The sequence below is a fragment of the Balaenoptera physalus genome, assembly GCF_965194825.1.
Source record: "Balaenoptera physalus genome assembly, chromosome: 18".
NCBI lineage: Eukaryota > Metazoa > Chordata > Mammalia > Artiodactyla > Balaenopteridae > Balaenoptera > Balaenoptera physalus.
This window is the reverse complement of record NC_138899.1, coordinates 81451407-81474816: the sequence shown is the minus strand read 5'-3', so window position 1 is coordinate 81474816 and position 23410 is coordinate 81451407. Positions and strand designations below refer to the sequence as shown.

The 23410-nt window shown below is 39.2% G+C and overlaps 1 protein-coding gene across 2 annotated transcripts in view; it reads left to right on the top strand.

Annotated features, from left to right (window-relative positions):
• MPHOSPH8 (M-phase phosphoprotein 8) overlaps positions 1–23410 on the top strand; it is a 52465-nt gene that overhangs the window by 3897 nt on the left and 25158 nt on the right. Inside the window, exons 2-3 of one of the 2 annotated variants that reach the window (XM_082435115.1) lie at positions 8500–8655; positions 20902–21744. In XM_082435115.1, the coding sequence (XP_082291241.1) occupies positions 8500–8655; positions 20902–21744 (999 nt within the window). Of the gene's footprint in view, positions 1–8499; positions 8656–20901; positions 21757–23410 lie in introns of both variants that reach the window. The other variant, XM_082435114.1, reaches the window with a different exon arrangement.

Genomic DNA, 23410 nt, shown 5'->3' with positions numbered 1-23410 from the left:
AATTTCCTTGCACACATTAAAAACTTTGAATTTTTATTGGGATTTGCATTGAATCTGTGGGTAAATTTAGGATCAATTTAATTTCTTTCAATAATGTTTTATAGCTTTCTATGTTGAGGTCTTAGTAAGTTGATTTTTAGGTATAATTGATATTTTTGATGCAGTGGTAAACGGTCTTTTGAAAAGTTTCATTGTCTTGTTTGTTGCTCATACAATTAATTTGTGTGTATTTACCCTTTGTTAAAGAAATTCCATTTATTTCTAGTTGCTAAATACTTTTATTGCGAAAGGATGTTGAATTTTATTAAATTTTTTCCTGCATCTGTTAAGATGATCGCATAATTTTTCTCCTTTATATCACTAATGTGATCAACTACATTGATTTCCTAATGTTAAATCAACTTTGTGTTCATAGAATAAACCAAAGTTGGTTGTATATTATCCTTTTTTAATGTTAGATTATATATTTCTTTATTATTTCATTTATTTCTGCTTTTTCTTTTTTTATAAATTTATTTTATTTATTTTTTATTTTTGGCTGCATTGGGTCTTCGTTGCAGTGCGCCAGCTTCTCATTGAGGTGACTTCTCGTTGCAGAGCATGAGCTCTAGGCACGGGGGCTTCAGTAGTTGTGGCACATGGGCTCGGTAGTTGTGGCTCGTGGGTCTAGAGCACAGGCTCAGTAGTTGTGGCGCACGGGCTTAGTTGCTCCGTGGCATGTGGGATCTTCCCGGACTAGGGATTGAACCCGTGTCCCCTTCATTGGCAGGCGGATTCTTAACCACTGTGCCACCAGGGAAGCCCAACAAAAATTTTTAGCTAATTATCTAGTATATACAACCTAAGAGGATAAGAGGACAGACCATCTGCTGCCATTTAGTTTGTCCCACTGATTAAGCTAAAAGAAAATGTGGCTACCAAGAAAATAGACATTTTGGGAATTTTGAAGATAAGTTTCTAGATCCCAGGGCTATCATGAAATTTCTTAATATACAGCAAAGTCTTGGGCAATATTTGGGTTGACATTATTCCTATTAAAAAAACATGTAATTCAGGTTTTCATTTGTTTTGTATACTGCTATACACATAGTGACCCTCAGTAAATATTTGTTGAATGAATGAATGAAGCAAAACTGCTGAAATGAAGGCTGTAACAATTGTCAGTCAGTTAAATCTGGAGCTAAAATTGAGATGTACTCCTTGTACTTGAGAATGATTGTTAATACTCCCTCATTCTCATTGACTAGATCAAACCTAATTGATAACAAGTATTAAATTTATATGTGTTCATTACTGCCTTTTTTTTTTTAATCATCAGAAAAGTTGCAAGAATTGTGTAGAATCTCCCATACGCCTTTACCCAGATCCCCCAGTTGTTGATATTGGCTTTATTTTTTTTTTCTCTTCATTTATATACATTTTTTTCTGGCCCATTTGAAAGTAAATAGTGTTTTTTAAAAGCAACTTTGAGTAACAAATTTAGCACTATTTTTATGCACACAAAACTAAGGTGGCCCACAAATAAGGATCGCTGGTCTCCGCGCCCTGTTGTTGGGTACATTCAGGCATCCCTCCACTCCCCTGTAGCGGCGTAACTTCTCCCGTGGTATTTGTGCCAAGAGCAGGAGGGCTGCCACGAGGAGCTAAGCAAGCCGCTCTCTCACCTTGGTTTATCTCCAGTTTTAACTGTGCCTTCATAGAAGCTCTTACAAGGTTGTGTATTAATAGTTTTCTCTTTCCACACTGTTTTGCTAAAAAGCTTATGCATGCCTTTTCAGTTGTTATAATCACTGCCCCGCACCCAGTTATATAGCTGAACCGTTAAACTGACATGCTCTCTCTTTTTTTTGTGGGGTGGGGTGGGCCACCATGCGGGATCTTAGTGCCCTGACCACGGATCAAACCCACGCCCCGTGCAGTGGAAGCTCGGAGTCTTAACCACTAGACCGCCAGGGAATTCCCAACATAGACTCTTAATTATTATTTTAAAATTATAAAGATTTTCAGGATTATTTCTGAAAGTTAAGAGGCTACTCTTTTCTCACTATTTCTTAGTTTCTAATCCTGTTAGATGCTAATGCTTGGTCTTTCTACAGATGGCAGAATGATTGAAAGGCAGTGTGGGCATGATTGAAGGGTGCAGTGGGAGGGAACAGTGGTTGGCAGTCAGTTTGGAAAGTTTATTGCCTTGGTGGTTGTATGAATAAAATCAGACAAGCGTTAAGAGTATAGCTGGAATGGTGCTCTGCAGGTCATGCAGAAAACTGTTGCATGAGTGTGTTCTTGCTTCTCAGTGAGATTGGGTATCAAGCAGAAAAGAAAAATCAGAAATCTGGAAAAACAAGAATTTGGAATATATATGACAAAGGTTTAATAGCCATCAAGTATTAAAAAGAAAGGGAATTCCCTGGCAGTCCAGTGGTTAGGACTTGGCACTTTCGCTGCCATAGCCCGGGTTCAATCATTGGTCGGGGAACTGATCCCGCAAGCTGCGTGGCAAGGCCAAAAAGAGAGGTATTAAAAAGAAGAATTCTCATAAATGAGCAAGAAAATGGGCAAAAGATACAACAGGTAACTTTAAAATGTTTTTGATGTAGTTTATATATATGCGTTTTATATGTGTATCTTAAACTTTTTCATTTCAGCCATTTTTCAGTGTGTGGTTCAGTGGCATTAAGTACATCCACACTGATGTGCAGTCATCGTCAACATCCAGCTCCGGAACTCTTCCATCTTCCCAAGCTGAGACTCTGTACCCGTTAAATACTAATTCCCTATTCTCCCTCCCCTCAGTTCCTGGCAGCCACTAGTCTTCTTTCTGTCTTCATGAGTTTCCCTATTCTAGGTACTTCATATAAATGGAATCATAAATACTGGGTTGGCCAAAAAGTTCGTTTGGGTTTTTACAGAACGAACTTTTTGGCCAGTTCAGTATTTTCCTTCTGTGTCTGGCTTATTTCACCTCGCATAATGTTTTTAAGGTTCATCCATGTTGTAGCATGTATCAGCATTTCCTTCCCTTTTAAGGCTGGATAATCCATTATATGTATACACCACATTTTGTTTATGTATTCATCTGTTGTTTGTTTGGGTTGTTTCCCACTTTTTAGCTATTGTGAATAATGCTGCCCTGAAATGTATGTTCACATATCTGTTTGAGTCTCTGTTCTCAGTTCTTTTGGGTATATACCTTGGAGTAGAATTACTGGATTATGAGGTAATTCTGTTTAACTTTTTGAGGAATTGCCAAACTGTTTTCCACAGCAGTTGTACCATTTTAGATTCCCACCATCAGTGTGAGAACGTTCTCATTTCTCCACATCCTCACCAACACTTGTTACTTTCTATGTTTTTGTTTGACCTAGTGGGTGTGAGGTAGTATCTTGTGGTTTTAAAATTTGCGTTTCCTGAGGGACTAGTGATGTTGAGCATCTTTCCATGTGCTATTGGTCATTGGTATATCTTCTTAGAGAAATGTCTATTCCTGTCCTTCCTTTGTCCATTTTTAAGTGTGTTGTCTCATTTTTGGGTTGGAGGAGTTTTTTTTTTTTAATATATTCTGGGTATTGATCCCTTATGAGATGTCATTTGGAAATATTCTCTCCAGTTATATGGGTTTCCTTTTCACTCTATTGATAATGTCCTTTGATGCACAAAAGTTTCTGTTTTTGATGAAGTTATTTTACCTATTTTTTTCTTTTGTTTGGGCTTTTGATGTTTTGATGTTGTATATATACCTTGCTCACTTCATATATACATGCTCACTTCATGTCTCTGTGTCACATTTTGGTAATTCTCACAATATTTCACACTTTTTCATTATTTCTATATTTGTTATGGTGATCTGTGACCAGTGATTTTTGATGTTACTATGGCAAAAAGATTACCACTCACTGAAGGCTCAGATGATGGTTAGCATTTTTTAGCAACAAAGTGTTTTTTAATTAAGGTAGGTACATTGTTTTCTTAGATAATGCTACTGCATACTCAGTAGACCAAGGTGTAAACATAACATTTATATGCACTGCAAAACCGAAAAAATTGTGTGACCTGCTTTATTGTGATATTTATTGCAGTGGTCTGGAACCAAACTCACAATATCTCTTAGGTATGCCTGTATCCAAGAATTCATTGTCAAATCCAAGGTCCTGAAGATTTACCCCTGTGTTTTCTTCTAAGAATTTTATGCTTTTAGCTTTTAAATTTAGGTCTTTGGTCTATTTTGAGTTAATTTTTGTGTATGGTGTGAGATGGGGATTTAACTTCATTCTTTCATATGTGAAAATCCAGTTGTCCCAGCACAATTTGTGGCCCTGTTCATTGGACTTGGCACCTTTATCAAATATAAGTTAGCCTTAGATGTGTGGGTTTATTTCTGGACTCCATGTGTCTGTTCTTATGCCAGTACCATACTGTTTTGATTATTGTGGCTCTGTAGTAAAATTTGAAATCAAGAAGTGTGAGTCCTCCAAATTTGTTCTTTTTCAAGATTGTTTTGGCTATTCAGGACCTCTTCCAATTCCATATGAATTTGCGGTTTGTCTTTACTACCTTTGCAAACAAGGCTATTGGAATTTTGATAGGGACCTGAGGTCACTTTGGTAGTGTTGACATCTTAACAATATTAAGTATTCCTACCAAAGAACACAGATGTCTTTCCATTTATTTGTATCTTCTCTAGTTTCTTTCAGCAGTGTTTTGTAGTTTTTTAGTATGCAAGTCTTTTATGTCCTTAGCTAAGTTTATTCTTGAGTATTTCATACTTTAGATGCTATTGTAAATGGAATTGCTTTCTTAATTTCATTTTTGGTTTGGGCATTTCAGATGTATGGAAACAATTAATTTTTGTGTGTATTGTACCCTGCAACTTTGCTGAGTTCATTTATTAGATCTGGTTACTTTCTTGTGTATTCTTTGGGATTTTTTTTATAAATAGAATCATATCATCCATGAATATAGTTTCATTTCTTCTTTTCCAACCTGGATGCGTTTTATAGCTTTTTCTTACCTAATTGCTCTGGCTAGAACTTCCAGTACAACATTGAATAGCAGTGGTGAAAGTGGGCACATAGCAGGTAATTTTTCAAAGAAAAAATGTAAATGGCTTAATGATAATTTTGTAAGTGGATGTGGAATATGGCAGAACTTTTTTTGTAAATTGCCATATAGTAAACATTTTAGACTTTGTAGGCTGAGAGACAATTTGGGGGTTTAGAGTTGGTGTTCCTTATCATGGTAGAAATGTGACCTCATTCTCCTAAAAAACTTTCCTTCTCTCAAGGACAGTGATCTTCCTTCTTGGGAACTCACTAGAACGTGTTACCCGCATCTGCCTTTGGCATTTACACGTATTGCCTTCACAGTGCGGGATGACTTTCTGCATGCAGCCCAGGTCCCGGGTTTGGATTTCAGCTGAACTACTCTTTAGCTGTGTAATCATTAGTAGATAGGTCTGTCTAGAAGCTTCAGTTTCCTCATCTGTAAAATGAATATTAATACTTCACAGGGTTATTCTAAAGATTAAGTGAGCCAATAAATGCAGAGATTTTGACAGTGCACAACACATTTTGAGGCACTTGATGTAAATATGATTCTTCTTTTGATTTGTTTTTGTGTGTGTGTTTTAATTTTTTTTTAATTGAAGTGAAATTCACTGAGAATATTACATTAGTTTCAGGTGTACAACATAATGATTGGATGATTTGTTTTCAACCATTTAAAAATGTAAAACCATTCTTAGCTTACAGGATGAGCAAAAACAGAGGCAGGCCCTGCTACAGTTTGCTGATCCCTGCTCTTGTATCTGGTGAGGTGAAAGTTGGAGCATCTTTTCTGGAAGACATTTGACAGTGCATTTTTACAATCTTTAAATGGCTTTATTATTTGATCCGGTTGGTCTCTCTTTTGGGAATTTATTCTAACAACCTAATCAGAGTCAGAGTGTTACTTATAAAAAACACAAATTGGAAACAATCAAAACAACCTTTGGTTTCCAAAGGGAAAGTTGTGATTGTATTTTTTGTTGTATTTATATGATGGAATAATGTTCAGTCGTTAAAAATTATGTTTCTGGAAGATATTAAAGCAAGAACTATTTGATATATCAGTGAGAAAGCAAGAAAAAACTGATAGTATTATCCCAGTGTTTTAAGTATATATACATTAAATATATACTTATAAATGCAAAAGGTGAAGAAAATAGATCAAATTGTTATCAGTATTTTGAGGTGACTTTTATTTGTTTTTTCCTGTTTTTCATTGATTTTCAAAGATTGCACATTGCTTGTATAATCAGAAAAAGACCTCAGTCTTTGGTTTATAAAAAAATGGATTGATGGTACTGTGGTTTTATTTATTTTAATTTTTTAAAAATTGAGGTATTATTGACATTATATATAACGTTACAATAGCTTTAGGTGTACAACATAATGATTTGATATTTGTATATATTGTGAAATGATCACTGCAGTAAGTCTAGTTAACATCTAAAAATTTTTTTCTTGTGATGAGAATTTTTAAGATCTGCATTCTTAGCAACTTTCAAATATGCAGTACAGTATTATTAACTATGGTCACATGCTGTACATTTATTACATCCCCGTGACATATTTATTTTGTAACTGGAAGTTTGTGTCTCTTGACCCCCTTCACCCATTTCCCACCCCCACCCCTGCCTCTGGCAACCGCCGATCTGCTTTCTGTATCTGTGAGCTTGGGTTTTTTTGTTTGTTTGTTTGTTTTCCTGTTCTTTTTTAAAATTTATTTATTTATTTATTTTTGGCTGCCTTGGGTCTTAGTTGCTGCGTGGGGGCTTTCTCTAGTTGCAGCAAGCTGGGACTGCTCTTCCTTGCAGTGCACGGGCTTCTCACTGCGGTGGCTTCTCTTGTTGCGGAGCACGGGCTCTAGGCACGCGGGCTCAGTAGTTGTGGCTCGCGGGCTCTAGAGCGCAGACTCAGTAGTTGTGGCTCACGGGCTTAGTTGCTCCGTGGCATGTGGGATCTTCCTGGACCAGGGCTCGAACCCACGTCCCCTGCATTGGCAGGCGGATTTCTTAACCACTGCGCCACCAGGGAAGCCCTGTTTTTCTTTTTATATTCCATGTGTAAGTGAGATCATATAGTATTTATCTTTCTCCGACTTATTTCACTTATCGTAAGGCCCTTGAGGTTCATCCATGTCGTTGCATATGGCAAGACTTCATTCTTTTTTTTAATGGCTGAATAATATTCTGTGTGTGTGTGTGTACATACATATATGTGTGATGTATATGATTATATACGTGTGTGATATATATGTGTGTGTCTATATACACACACTGCGTTTTCTGTATTCATTCATTTATTGATGGTCACTTGGATTGTTTCCACTTTTTGGCTATTGTAACTAATGCTGCGGTGAACATGGGGGTACATATATCTTTTCCAGTTAGTGTTTTCATTTTCTTTTGATAAACACCCAGAAGTGGGATTGCTGAATCATACGGTAGTTCTGTTTTTAATTTTTTGAGGGTCTTGCATACTGTTTTTCATAGTGGCTACAACAATTTACAGTCTCACCCAAAAGTGCAAAAGAGTTAGTTCTTTTTCTCCACATCCTCATCAGCACTTGATATTTCTTCTGTTTTTGATAATAGCCATTCTGACAGGTGTGAGGTGACAACTCATTGTGGTTTTGATTTGCGTTCCTCTAATGATTAGTGATGTTGAGCATCTTTTTAGCTACGTGTTGGCCATCTGTATGTCTTCTTTGGAAAACTGTTCAGTTCTTCTGCCCATTTTTAAATCAGATTGTTTTTTGCTTTTTAGTTGTATCAGGTTTTTATGTATTCTGGATATTGACCCTTTATTAGATATATGATTTGCAAATATCTTCCCATTCAGTAGGTTGCCTTTTCATTTTATTAATTGTTTCCTTTGCTGTGTAGAAGCTTTTTAGTTTGATATAGTATGACTTGTTTACTTTTGGTTTTGTTGCTTTTGCTTTTGGTGTGATACTGGTTTTTTTTTTTTTTTTTGCCACTTGCTTCAGGAGATGAACATTTTTTTTATGTTTGTTTTATTGTGGTTATTTAATTTAAAAATTAGTTATTAAGTGAAAAGTAATACATGCAAAATAGATTGAAGATTGACTCTCCTTCCTTCCTTTTCCCCAGAAACTGTTAAAATTACCAGCTTCTCATGTCTTGCAGAGAACATTTTAAGAGAGGCTTTTAGGCTGATTCACATTAGGAGGGGACAGATTAAAATATGACTGATGTTTTATTATTCCACTATAGTAAGCAGTTGCCCTCAGAGGGAGAAACTACAGCTGTACTTCGGTCGGATGGACTTTCATTATGTATTTTAAGGAATTCACAAATGATCTCAGGAGATGAACAGTCTTTATCATGATTTTAATCTCCATTTCAAGTTGGTTCATGTATTCTCAGCAACTGTATGGCTGTGGAACTATAATCAAGCCTAATATCCTTTATTTGCCTGTTTTTAATTTATATAACAGGGCAAGATCGTTTATAAAGTTCGATGGAAAGGATACACACCAGATGATGATACCTGGGAGCCTGAGGTTCACCTTGAGGACTGTAAAGAAGTTCTTCTTGAATTTAGGAAGAAAGTTGCGGAAAACAAAGCTAAACCAGTGAAGAAAGATGTCCAGGTATTATATTTTATCTCATAGTGTTTTTTTTTAGTATAATAAGTTTATTATATATTTTAATAATATACAGAATGTATAGTAAGGAATTTACAAATAATAATAAAATATACAACATTCCTATTGTAAGTTCTGTATAGCCAATTGATTCTCATAGAATGCTTTCATTGATTTTTGCCGGGCTCTTTTTTCTGTAGCCAAGCTGTGATTGCAGGTGACAAACAGGTATAGTTTGGACATGTTGTTATTTTCCTTTAAGTTAAGAGTAAGATGATAGTGGGGAGAAAAGAGATGTGTTGAAACTTTACTTGTTCGTCCATGATGTGAGCATCATGTTTTTGTATACCTGAGGAATATTTTTTATGCTATTCATGTTACTATTACAGATACAACACATACTCTTATATTTAATCAGCATTATTAACATATTTCTAAGTCTGACTTTTCTGCTAATTCAAACAATTCTTAGATCACTTTATAAAGCTATAAATTTTAATCCGTTTCAGATTATTCACAGGTCTGATTATCTCCGGGTCTTTTGTTTTTCTTTTCTATTTCCACTTCAATTTTTAACCACTTTTTTGTTTTTTAGTAGCTCTTGTTGGTGGTAAGGAAGGATAAAGAATTCAAAGGAACTCAGATGAGTTAAACTTCTGTCATCAGCAGTTTGAAAAAAGACTTGATGGTGGTCTAAAGTGGGATAACATTAAAACTAATGCACAAACTTGGTTTAAGAGTTTCCTTCGGGCTTCCCTGGTGGCGCAGTGGTTGAGAATCCGCCTGCCAATGCAGGGGACATGGGTTCGAGCCCTGGTCTGGGAAGATCCCACATGCCGCGGAGCAACTGGGTCCGTGAGCCACAACTACTGAGCCTGCGCATCTGGAGCCTGTGCTCCGCAACAGGAGAGGCTGCGATAGTGAGAGGCCCGTGCACCACGATGAAGAGTGGCCCCCGCTTGCCACAACTAGAGAAAGCCCTCGCACAGAAACGAAGACCCAACACAGCCAAATAAATAAAATTTTTTTAAAAAATTGAAAATTAAAAAAAAAAAAAGAGTTTCTTTCTATGGATTTGTCCATTGTTTTATCCTTGATTCTCATATTCCACACATTATTGAATTGGCTTTATTTATGAATCTTCTAAGAACTTCCCATTTTACTTTTCTTTGTAAGTTTCATTTATAGCTTCTATTTATAAATTGAACTGACTCTAATTCAACTTCTTGCTTTTGCTTTTAGTTTTCTTTTTATTTATTTATTTATTTTTATTTTTGGCTGTGTTGGGTCTTCATTTCTGTGCGAGGGCTTTCTCTAGTTGTGGCAAGCGGGAGCCACTCTTCATCGCGGTGTGCGGGCCTCTCACTATCGTGGCCTCTCTTGTTACAGAGCACGGGCTCCAGTTGCACAGGCTCAGTAGTTGTGGCTCACGGGCCTAGTTGCTCCATGGCATATGGGATCTTCCCAGACCAGGGCTCGAACCCGTGTCCCCTGCATTGGCAGGCAGATTCTCAACCACTGTGCCACCAGGGAAGCCCTAGTTTTCTTTTTCATTAGAAATAATTATCATTTTTTTAGAATACTGACAGAGGTTCTTGAACTTAGAACTATATAGTGAAGACTGCTCACAATAAAGAGTCTTAGTTGTTGAAGTTATTTTTTAAGGGCTGAATATTGATCCCTTCTTTCCCTACAACTTGAGTTTCAACTACATACTTAGTATTTTTTAAATGACAAAAACAGTATTGGGACTTGACTGTGTGTAGCGGTTGTTAATAATAATAGCCGTGATAGAGGCAGCCTCTGCTCACCCAGCACATGTCCTCTGTCTGTGCCAAATGCTGGGCCAACACTTTCATGGATTAAGATGAAGAAACGGAGGCTTAGGTAAGTTCAGTGCCAGCCCAGATTCACCCGTTAGTAGTGACAGAGGCAGGCAGCCACACTTAACCACTATGGTAGGTTTTCTTTTGGTTTGGGCTGTAGTTTGAAATCCATTTAGAGGAGTGGAATTACCAGTTTTTTAATTGTATGCTGTAGTGGCAGGGTCTTTAATAAATACAGTTTTTAAATTACTAAGCAAAACCTTCAGTACTTTTAAAATTTTTGTAAAGGAAATCCTTTACAAGATGAGTTCAGATTAGAGACTGTTTTCTTTAGTTTTTTGCTACAGTTATACTTCACTTTTCTAGAATGGGTGCCTACTCCCTCCTTCCCTATTTCTTTCACTAAAAACACTATACAAACACAAATGCACCTGTCTTACTAAGTGATTGGTTCATATTACTCTCAAAATTTAGACATTTTGACTGAAATCTTCTTAAATTTATTTCTAACTTTCCTGCTTTATTAGTGAGATAAGTTTGCTGAAACTTCTCCCGAGAAGTCTTGACTTATAGAATACTGGCTTTATTGGCCCTTTCACTTTACCAAGGCTCTGGTTAAACCCAACTTGCAACTCTCTTGATTTAAAGTTGTTGATGACAGTCTGAATGAGAGTGATTCCTGATCGACTGGTCTGTTTGAGGCTTATTCTTGTTTTTTTAAATTTTTTAATTTAGTTGCCTGCGTCTGGTCTTAGTTGCGGCTCGCTGGATCTTCATTGTGGCATGCGGGATCTTTCGTTGTGGTGCATGGGCTTCTCTCTAGTTGTGGCGCACAGGCTCAGTAGTTGTGGCGAGTGGGCTTAGTTGTCCTGTGGCCTGTGGGATCTTAGTTCACCGACCAGGGATCGAGCCCACTTCCCCTGCATTGGAACGCGGATTCTCAACCACTGGACCACCAGGGAAGTCCCTGAGGCTTATTCTTAATCCTTGTCCTAGTTTTAGGAAGACACTTCTCCACTTGGAAGTGCCTTTTTCTAAGCTATCCTTACTATTTTATAAGTAACTTAAAATTCTCGGCACTAATAACATTTTGAATTTTTATAGGACTGAAACCTCTGTTTCTTATGTCAGGTGAACTTTCTCCTGAATTCTTTTATAAAGTATTCCAGTATTTATATTGCTGTGACTTTTTGACCTAATCATTGAGTAGTGTCAGTGGACAGGCATATGGCAAAAATGCACTGGTCGCTGACCTTTTCCCACTTCAGCAAAATAGCGCTGTTCATAAGTTCTTGTGATTCTTTCACCGTAGGGTTAGAAGTAGAGCCGGTAGGAGAAAGTGCTTCGTTCCTCTCGTCATCATTCTGTGCATGCAAGAAACAAACATTTGCTACCTGTGAAAACTGTGATATTTCCCAGTCACCAAAATCTTTGTCTTGTGGAGAGGTTTTACTACAGCAGTATTTAAGACTATTTGATTCATCAGTTTATCTACTTAAATCTGGGAGCACTGCTTGCTTAGGACTTAGTAAGCATCACAGAAGTTAGAAATGGTTTCTAAAATACCCCAAAAAGTGATTGTTGATGCTCTTCACCAGAAAATATACATGATGCAGAAATGGTGTTTGTTCATTAAAATACTTTTTATCATTTAGCATTCGGATACCTTTTTACCGACCGTCAGGTATTTGAAGCTAAAAAGAAAAAATGAGGTGCTATTTAACATTCATTTGTGTGAGACGCTCCAGACCTTCATTTTTAGTGGACTGAAAATCGACAGACAAGGCAGCCGCTGGTCTGCGTGAGCTTTGATGGTTGATGCCACAGGACACAGGAGAACCTCGACTGGCCTGTCACGCCAACGTTTTATTGTTTTTACATTTTTGGTTCTTTTTTTAGGGATAGCTTTTTTTTTTTTTTTTCTTCCCCAAGTAAATATAGAGTGTCTTAAATGGTCCAGACCCTTAAATGGTCACAGTTTTATGAAGATAGATCATATCTATCTTTTGCTCTTGAGGGGCCTTACAAGTTGTCCATGTATGATCTTACTTTTAAGAGTAGTACCATATAAAAGGATTTTGCTGCCTTTTTTTTTTTTTAATTTATTTATTTTATTTTTGGCTGTGTTGGGTCTTTGTTGCTGCTTGCAGACTTTCTGTAGTTGTGGTGAGCGGGGGCTACTCTTCGTTGCGGTGCGCGGGCTTCTCATTGTGGTGTCTTCTCTTATTGCAGAACATGGGCTCTAGACATGCAGGCTTCAGTAGTTGTGGCACGTGGACTCAGTAGTTGTGGCTCGCGGGCTCTAGAGCGCAGGCTCAGTAGTTGTGGCGCACGGGCTTAGTTGCTTTGTGGCATGTGGGTTCTTCCGAGACCAGGGCTCAAACCCGTGTCCCCTGCACTGGCAGGTGGATTCTTAACCACTGCGCCACCAGGGAAGCCCCTGCCTTTCTTTTAAAATAATTTTTTATCAATACATATTCTAACCGGCAAACAACTGTGTTTTTTAATAATCATCTGTGTCCCTACTACTCAGCTAAGAGATAGTTTTGCCTTTATTTTAAAATTTGTCTGAGGATAGCTTTTTTTTTTTGCTTTTTGAAATACTGCCTGTAAAATAATAAATATATGTACTCTTTTAATGTAAAATGAATTAGAATTTGTGCACCCAAATAAGCTTTATTTTTGAGTGTACATTTTGTGAAGTAAACATTTATTCCAATAGTTCCATGGCCCAAAATGGTTTTAAATTATTTATTTTGGAATTGTCTTCATAAGAATCTATATGTCATGCAAGAAAATTTCTAGTAACGCCTCCTCTTTGTACCCAAGAAAAGCGTGGTGATGGTTCTAAAAGTGCAGGGGTGAACTTCCAAAAGTTATTTGAGCAATGGTTGCACTGTTGAAAAGCTCATGGTTTCCAGAGGTGGTTAGGTAGCGGGGGTGATGCTGGGGTGTGTGTACCTTGTTCAGTTGTTCTGTCATCACACCTCGCGTACAGTACTGATGGCCATCCCTGTGGACTGGGTGTTGGCCGGGCGGGGCAGGGTCACTGACCCCGACCTGTGCGGGGCAGCCCAGCTTAAAAGCCTGTGGACTTGGTGTGCCTGTGGTCAGGGTCCCGGTCATTTTCAGAGTTGTCCTAATTTGGGTAATAAATAATATGTTTATTTTATGTGTGAAACTATTAAAATGAGTAAGAAGACAGATTACTAGTATACTGAAAGTGCTCGGACTTGTGATATGTGTGGTTTTAATTTTGTTTGACTATTTTTTAGTTATTTTAAAAGTTAACACTAATTCCTTTGTATCATCTAATACCTGTTGTTTGATGGCAAACAACTGTTCATCAGATGGTAGCTATTTTTTATGTCCTGACTTCACTGAATCTGGCCAGTTACTCCAGGGCTGGATTACCCTGGTGCAACTAACCTACTGATTCATTTGATACATGCTAAATAATAATTTCACACAGAGTATTTTGAAGCCTAAAACCAAACTGCTATATTATTTATTTGCATCCACCCATTTATATATAAAACATACAGGTTGTAACTATCTTGGGAGTAGTCTAATGACCAGAGGAAAAGTCTTTTTTCAAAGTTATGTGCTAAGGAGCCAGCATTAAAGTTCTTCCCAGGTGACTGAGGAATTAGGATAAGTAGCAGCACTATTCACAATAGCCAAGACATGAAGCAACCTAAATGTCCATGGACAGGTGAATGGGTACAGAAGATGTGGTACATATATACAGTGGAATATTAGTCATCAAAAAGATGAAATAATGCCGTTTGCAGCAGCATGGATGGACGTAGAGATTGTCATACTAAGCAAAGTAAGTCAGACAGACAAATACCATAAGATATCACTTACATGTGGCATCTAAAATATGACACAAATGAACTTATTTACGAAACAGAAACAGACTCACAGACATAGAAAACAAACTGATGGTTACCAAAGGGGAAAGGGGGTGGGGGAGGGATAAATCAGGAGTTTGGCATTAGCAGATACAAACTATTATCTATAGAGTGGATAAACAACAAGGTCGTACTGTAGAGCCCAGGGAACTATCTGCATACCCGTAATAAACCATCATGGAAAAGGACATAAGTGTGGAGGTGTAACTGAATCGCTTCGCTGTGCACCAGAAGCTGATGCGGCCTTGTAAATCAGCTGTGCTGGGCAGCAGCCGACGGGTGACCCTGCCGCCACCACATGGGGCCAGCAGCCTGGCTGGTGGCCGGGACCAAGTGGGACGACAGGGAGGCGCCGAGTAGCTGCGCCGAGAGGAGGCTGCCCTCGCGCTGTGGGGTCCCAGCTGTGGAGTTCGGGGTGGGTGGGACCCCGTGGGTCTTTCTGTTTGTACAGGCGAGAGTCTTTGGAATTGTGGACTTCTTTTAAGTTGTTTTACCTGATGAAAGGGATAACTCCAGCCTCTTGTTTGCTAATTATTTCATGTTCATTCATTCAAAAAATCCAGTTCTCATATGTCAGTCATTAGGAGGAAGAAGAATAAGATGCGCCTCTGCCTTCAAGGCTCTCACGGTACGTGAAGGGGAGGGCCAGGTGGACGGAACCTGAAACACGGAGTGAGACACGATCTCGGGCAGCTGTGAGGCTGCTGTGGAAAGTTGGAGGATAAGCATCAAAGGTGCATTACAGAAGATTTGTCATTTGGCCGAAGCCCTAAGAGATGAGAAATTCAAGGGTCCTAGGAGGGGAGGCAGGTACAAAGATGCAGAGTTTTGCAAAAGCACAGATTTGGGGGTAATGGTGAGAAGTGCCAGAGCTTTCACTTGGAAAGGAGCAGGAGTGACACCGGGGCAGAAATTGGGAAGAAATTTGTATGCACCTGGATTTAAACTCAACCATTTGGGCAGTAGAAGGGCCGGCAGAAGTTTTGAGGGAAGTCGTGTGATGAGGTTTATGTTTTAGGAACTTGCTTTTTTGAAGAATTTTATTAGGAAAATTTGGACATATAAAAATGCAGAAGGCTATATCGTGAGACTTGAGAATTCATCACCCAGTTCCGGTCACTATGAGGACTTCGCCATTCTTCCTGTCTGCGGCTCCCACTCTCCCCTTTTAGTTGCTGGAGTATTTTAAGGCAAATACTTTAGTACTCCAGATGTCATATCACTCTACCCTGCAAAATTTTATTAGATTACAGACATTGTGAAAACATAACCGCTATACCATTATCGTACCAAAAAAGTTTACACTTGTTTCTTAATATCTTCTATTATCTAATAACGTGTTCAGTTTCCCCCAGCTGTCTCAAAGAAACAAAACAAAACATGTCTTTGTTGATTTGATTGAATTGGGATTTGAAAAAGGTCTGCATGTTGTATATCATTGATAATCTCTAAATCTCTTCTAATCTATAACAGCTTCTTCCTCTAACCTTCCCCCATTTTTCCCCATCATGTTTATTTGATGAAGAGACCACATTGTTGTTCTGTAGAATTTCCCATATTCTGGGTTTGGATGAGCACACGATAGCTTTTAACATGTTCCTCTGTCCCCTGTGTTCTTGTGAACCGGTAGCTAGATGTAGAAGCAGGATTGCTCTCGCGTTTATTGGTTTATTTATTTATTTTGCAAGGATGGTCATGAGTGGTGCTATAACACATCAGAAGGCCCATCTTGTCTAGCTGACTCCTTTCCAGTGAGATTAACAGGATCATTGAGATTAGGTGTTTTCAGTCTGATCCACCATTAGAAAACTCACATTTCGTGTGCAGGTTTTAGGAGCCATTGATGATTGTTGCCTAGAACTATTATTTCATTGCAGGTTGGAAAATAGTGATTTTCTAATTCTGACATTCCTTCTGCCTTTATTACTAACATCACTGGGAAGGTGATTCTGAGACGCTGTGGTCCTGACCTGACTCTGGAGTGGGGAGAGACTGCTGGCCGGGAGAGGTGAGGGGCTGAATTGAGGTGGGGAGGTTGGAGAATTGATGCACATAGGATCGGTGACTGAGTTGATGAAGGAAGAAGTGGTGTCAGAGATGGCTCAGGTTACTGGCTTGGGAACCTAGATAAGTGATGGTGTTATTCAGGGAACAGTTCCAGTTTTGAACACATGAGATTTTAGTTAGTTACTTGTCATCCAAGTGAAGATGGGCAGTCTCGCATTGGCAACATGGGTCTGAGTTGAAGAGGGAGATCTGGGCTGAAAATATAGAGTGGGGAGTTGGTGGAGTGTGCAGGATAGTGTTTCTTATTACTGTGTTCCAACTAAGAATCTGATTGATTGTAAGTATTTTGAGAAAATAATTCAGTTTTAGAATTCTTGTTAAAAATTTTTTTGAAGTAATATTAGTCATACACCTAGCAAGCTTCGTTTATTCTTCCTCTTTTTCCCCCCTTTTCCCTTTTACCAATGCAGAAAATTTAAGTAAAATCAGGCTATTCTGCTTGGAAACGAGGAGGTCAACACTAGTCTTTAGGAAAATGGTTTTCAAGAAGGTGGAAGTCAGTTGTAAACTCTTCAGGGAAATTTGAGAAGGTAGAGAAGTCTCTCTTACAGAACTTGCTTAAACCAAAGGGGTAGCTTTCAGGTGAGCCTTGAGCGAGTTGCAGACTTTGCCTTTGTGTTCCTGACCATGTGTATCATAGCAGCACAGACCCTCTGCTGCATCAGGACTGGTGATACCTCAGCAGCATGACAGCAGCAGTGCTGTTGTCCCATGCACAGCCGGTGCCTGGTGACACCGTGTGGGTTTCCTGGAGGTCCTGGCGTGTCCTTCACCGCTCTCTGTCCTGCGTGCGTTTAGTCTCCTGTCTTCGGTTTCCTCTCATCTAGAGCACTCCAGAGCCCTTTGCCCCCCTTTTAAGACTCCAGGCCAGTTGTTTTATAGAAGGTTCTTCACATTGGAATTAGATGAATGCTAATTAATATTAAATCACAAATAGTATTTTTAAAATTGGAATTAGATGATTTGTAGATTGAGTGTAAACATTCTGGCCAATGTATTCTGTAGGTAAGGTACGTGACATCGAGAGATGAGCCATGTGTCAGTCATCTCCTTGCTGATGTTAAATTATAATTATGTGATAAAGGGAGGTGCATCATTTTTTCTCCCCTTTTAAAGGTACCTTTTTCCCTTGTAAAATAGTAAGTAATCTGACATAAAGTAACCTGATAGTAAGCAACCCGATTATAAGTAATCTCTGAGGTGGTGAGAATCACTTGTTCCCCAACAACCTCTCATCCATGATTTTAAAATACTTTGTAGAATCTTTTTTTAAAATTTGTATTGGAGTATAGCTGCTTTACAGTGTAGTGTTAGTTTCTGCTGTGCAGCAAAGTGAATCAGTTATACATATACATATATCCACTCTTTTTTGGACGTCCTTCCCATTTAGGTCATCACAGAGCACTGAGTAGAGTTCCCTGTGCTCTACAGTGGGTTCTCTTCAGTTATCTATTTTATACATAGTATCAACAGTGTGTATATGTCAATCCCAATCTCCCAATTCATCCCACCCCCACCCCCCACTTCCCCCCTTGGTAACCATAAGTTTGTTCTATACATCTGTAACTGTTTCTGCTTTGCAAATAAGTTCATCTGTTCCATAAAATACTTTGGAGAATGTTGCCTTAATTAGTTATTACTGTGGTGGCTTCCAATAATGACTTTCTGACCCTGTTATTCCATATTTTTCCTTTTGTACCCCATAAAGAGCAGCTCCTTCCACCCCCTTGAATTTTTTAAATACCAGTACACACTCATGGGATCTTTTTACTTAATTACCGTTGTTGTTTACATTAATGCTAAAACGGTCCCACACTGGCTCGTGAGAGCCCCTTTAGGCCAGCTCCTGTGTCCTCTTGCTATGTCCCTGTCTGTTTTGGGCATGTCTTTGCTCTCTGGCACAAGGTGTCCCAGTAGCATGTACTTTCCTGCTCTGGCCCTGATATCACCTGTTTTCCAGGGAATCCTGATTCTTTTTAGATGAGAATAGAATTTAGAAACCAAGATGTACTTATTGCTACTGGGACATCATTATTTTCAGGCCCTTTAGACAGAGATAAAGGGAAAAAATACATGTTTATTTGTTTTAAGTCAAGTTCACACCGATGTCTGTAATTTCGGTCCATCACCTCAGCGTCCTCCTATCATTCTCACTGTCCGCAGTTCTGTCTCCCTTTTCTTCCATGAGAACTCTGGTTCTCATCAACATTATATGTACTCATTTACTGAGTCCTGCAATAATTAGAAATCAGTTTCAGATTTGCTATGCCCATTCTACTGTAAAATTCCAAATTTATTTGCAGTTCTTTTTGTCCTTACAGTATATTCACTTCGGGTGTTGATTGTTCTAAAGTTACTTGGATTAATTCTTTTTTTCTTCTCTGTGGTTATCAGTTTGATAAAGAGGTTTATTTGTTTGTTGTTAATTAGGACCTGTTCTCCCTGCCTTCCTTTCCCTCCATACCCAGTTTGAAGTACTGCTCTCTAATGACAAATCTGAGTTTCCTTCTCTTATAAATGACTTAGTCTTTTTACCTGATGCCTCAAATTTTTTATTTTCACTCTTCTGTAGAAACCAAAATTCAGCTGAGGCAGTTTGAAGATCTCATTGGCTTTATCCAGTTCATGGATCGGGCAGCATCCCATCTAACACAGAGAAGGATGCTCCCAGGGGCTGTATAAAAGGGAAGGTTGTTTTTGGCAGAGGAGGTGGGATAAGGAGGTTAAAAGAGTGGGTGATTTCAGGCCGGGTCACCTTCCCTTAGGGGGAGACTGGGGGTCTTACTAGGGAAGTTACCTCACTAGTCCTGACCAGGAAATTCCAGACTGAAGGGTTTAAAATTCCAATCACGGGAGAGGTTAGGCTTTAGGTCTTGGTGGGCTTACAGTGAGTGACTACATTTGGGGCCTCTTGGTTCTTTTTAAAGTAGGCGTGTCTTTCGGACATGCTGTTGTCCTTTTTAGGTTAGTTACTCTATTCCTTAGTCTGTTTTTGTTTTTGTTTTTTCCTTAGTCTGTTTTTTCTTATAACAGTTTAGTAAAATATTCTATCCTAATCAATTTCTGTTGCTTATATTTATGTGAAATTTATTTTTCTGAGATTTTAGAAGGCAGAGGAGGAGAACAAGATAATCTGTTTAGCTTCATGGCTGCTGGGCAACCTTCTTTACTGTTTTTCGGAGGGTTGGACAGTATAGCCTTAGACTCCGTGAGGGCTTTTCCGGCTCTGGTTTTGCCCCGCCACCACCACCACTTACGTCTGAATCTTCTGTTTTCTTTCTTTCTATTTCTCTGTCCTGCTTTATTTGGAATCTGGTCTCTGCAGCTTCTCACTGTGGGTCTTGTCCCGGCCATCCTGGCAGGGAGCATCCCCAGGGCCTGGACCAGCCCTGCACCCTCTGGTGCCCAAAGCTCCTCCCCTTTCAGCTGCTCCCCCCATGGTCACCTGCCAGACTTTTCAGTGATTTCTCCCATTTGCATTGCTGCCTTTGCTTGCTCTTGTGGAGATATTCATGCTACAGAAGTCTTACGGCTATTAGTAGTTTTTCCCTACCAGCTTATGTTTTGGAGTTCCTTGGGATACTTGGCCACCTAATTGGGTTATGGATGTCGTCTGTGGGGGGTTTGTTTTGCTTTCCAGTTGCTCTGTCTTTATGAAGCGCTGTAGGAGAAGTCAGAAAGCTTTGCCGATGCCACCACATTCCGCTACCTTAGTAACCTTGGTGGTGGTCTTCTAACTTCTAAAAACACACCTATCTTTTCTCTCCCTCCTTTCCTTCCCCAGGTCATTTAGAAGAGAATTTGGGGAAATGGGAACCGAAAATGCTTTGCATAGTGTTTTTGTATCTATACAGAGACTTTATTCTAATGGGGTTTTGTTTGTTTGTTTAGAATAGGAAAAGATATTTTCCAGAGGAGATATTTCAGATTCTGCATTACACAAACCAGGTCAATTGGGGAAGTAAGATTTCTTTGCAGTCTTGCTCGTTTCTTATGTAAACTGTGAAATGTAACAGCAAGTTTAAAGATATTCTGGGATCCAAAGTCTTAAAAAAATCTTTGCGTTTGGGTTTGTAACTACTATTTTGGCATCCAGTAAAGTCTGTACAAATTACTTCCTTGGTGTTTCTGGAAATTCTGAAGTTGGAATCAAGTGCAATCCACCATACATACGACTGTTGGAACCTACAGCAGCGTTGACATTTTCTGTCCCTCTGTGTTTATCTGTTTCCTTAAACTGACCCTTTTCGTCACCACCAAGACCTATTTGTTAAATCAGAAATATAAGTAATATTGTACAACGTTAATTCACATAAGTAATTTTAAGGAGTTGAGAAACTGCTTGGAGAAAAGAATTCCTACCAGATTTCATTAGTACTACTGTTCAAAACCTTTTAAATTACTATGTTAATGAGTATTTAAATCTTTTTTATACTTTATAGAGACTGCCCTTAAATAATGACATATTTGAGGCAAACTCTGATAGTGATCAACAAAGTGAGACCAACGAAGACACTTCTTCAAAGAAGAAAAAGAAAAAACCAAGGCAAAAAGAAGAGAAAAGCCCAGATGATCTGAAAAAGAAAAAAGCAAAGACTGGGAAACTAAAAGATAAACCCAAACCAGACCTGGAGAGCTCCTCTGAAAGTTTGGTTTTTGATTTAAGGACAAAGAAAAGAATTTTGGAAGCCAAAGAAGAATTAAAGGAGTCCAAAAAGCCCAAAAAAGATGATATAAAAGAAACTAAGGAGGTAAAGAAAGTTAAAAAGGGTGAAATAAGAGACTTAAAGACTAAAAAAAGAGAAGATTCCAAAGAAAACAGAAAAACAAAAAAAGAGAAATGTGTTGAATCTCAGGTGGACTTCGAATTGAGTGTCCTTAATGATTCCCCTTTTCAGGAAGAAGACAGTGAGGATTTACATTCTGACAACAGAAGCGAGAAGCAGCCAATTAAAGCTGCCAAAGATAAAGCAGAGCCCGAGGCGATTCAAGATACTATTTCTGATAAACAGCAGGATGGCACTGTAAGTGCTGATGAGGATGATGTCAAAGCAAAGAGGAAAAAAAAGAAACTGAGAAGGACAGAGGAACTTAAAGAGAGCAAAAAGCTAGAAAACAAGAGCCTCTCAGAGAAGAAAAATACACAGAAAAAGCAAAGGAATCCAGACAAAGGCCGAAGTAGCGCTGAGTTAGATAAGCCAATGGCTGCCTCCGCCCCAGCACAGAAGAGCTCCAGACCATGTGTGGAGGAGAGAGGCTCCAGGCCCGCAGACTCCCCGGGGGAGGTGAGTACGGAGGTGAGTACCCGGGGCAGGGTGGAGGGGATGGTTTGATCTGATTGAAGGACTGTAGCTTACATCTTACACAACACACAAACGTTCAGATCAAGCTAGCACTCTTGGTTGGTCAAGAAGTTTCACAGATAATGAAGAGGAAACGGTAAAGCCGCAGCAGACCAACCTCATTTTATTGCACTTCACAGATCGTGCCTTTTTTACAGATTGGAGGTCTGTGGCAACCCTGCGTCGAGCAACTTCATCAGCGCCATTTTTCCCACAGCATCTGCTCACCTCGTGTCTCTGTGCCACATTTTGGTCAGTCTTGCAGTATTTTAAACTTTTGTTTTTTGGCCACCCCACGCGGCATACGGAACTTCCCCAACTAGGGATCGAACCCGGGCCCCCTGCAGTTGAAGTGCGGAGTCTTGACCACTGGGGAAGTTATTACTGTAGGTGGTACAGCGTTTGTGATCGGTGATCTCTGATGTTGCTATCGCAGAAAAGGCTGAAAGCTCAGATGATGGCTAGCATTTTTTAGCAGTATTTTTTTTTAATTAAGGTATGTACGGTTTTTTAGACATAATGCTGTTGCACACTTAATACTGTAGTATAAACATAACTTTTATATGCCCTGGAAGGCAAAAAAAAATTGTGACTCACTTTAATGCAATATTCGCTTTATTTTCAGGGGTCTGGAATCGAACCCGCAGTATCTCTGAGGTGTGTCTGTGTACAAAGCTTTTCTACCATTAGGGAGGTAATAGTGTATCAGGAGGAAGAAATTCTCCTCTCCCTTCTAGGTTCGTCTGGCTGGTCTAGAATTAATTGACATGAGACAGATGAACAGGGGGAAAATCAAACAGAAGTTTAATAACACGTACGCATGGAAGAGACCCAGGAAAACGGAGTAACTCGCCAAAATGGACGAAGTCCTCACCTCCTGTACCGTCCTCAGCCAAAGACCAAAGAGGATGTTGAGGGTGGGGAAGCAGTTAGGGGCAGCGACCAGGCAAAGCACAGTAGACAAGGGCGGGGCGGTCACACAGATGGTAGTCCTTGCTGCTCCACTGATTGTCTCTGGAGGTTTGGGAGACACCCTTACAAACGGAGATTTCCCTTACAGATGTAAATGTTTCTCACAAGAGGGTAACTTACTTGGTTTTCAGAGTTTTCCCCATGCCTGCTGTTTCTTCAAAATTAACCAGCTTAAAAGAAGTAATATGCCCAAGAGACATATTTGGGGAGGCAAATTCTGCTCCCCTACAAGCCTGATTGGTGAGAGGCAGTTATAAATGCTGATCATCCAGCTTTTGAACCACCCCAGCAGTCTCCAGACTTGCTTTCTTTTGGACTGACCGCAACTAGAAAATTGGGGGCTAATTTGTGAACAAAAGTCAGGGGTTTTTAGAGGAACTCAGCTACTCTGTAGCCTTGTGAAATAAAGCTTATAGCTTCATCAGCTTATTTTATTAGCTTTTCACATCCTACTTGTATGTTCCCCCTGTTGTCTCAAGACTATACCACTTGTGGGACTTCCCTGGCGGTCCAGTGATTAAGACTCTGCTCTTCCAGTGCAGGAGGCATGGGTTCGATTCCTGGTCGAAGAACTAAGATCCCATATGCAGCGTGGCGTGGCCAAAAAAAAGAGAAAAGAATATACCACTTTTTCCTT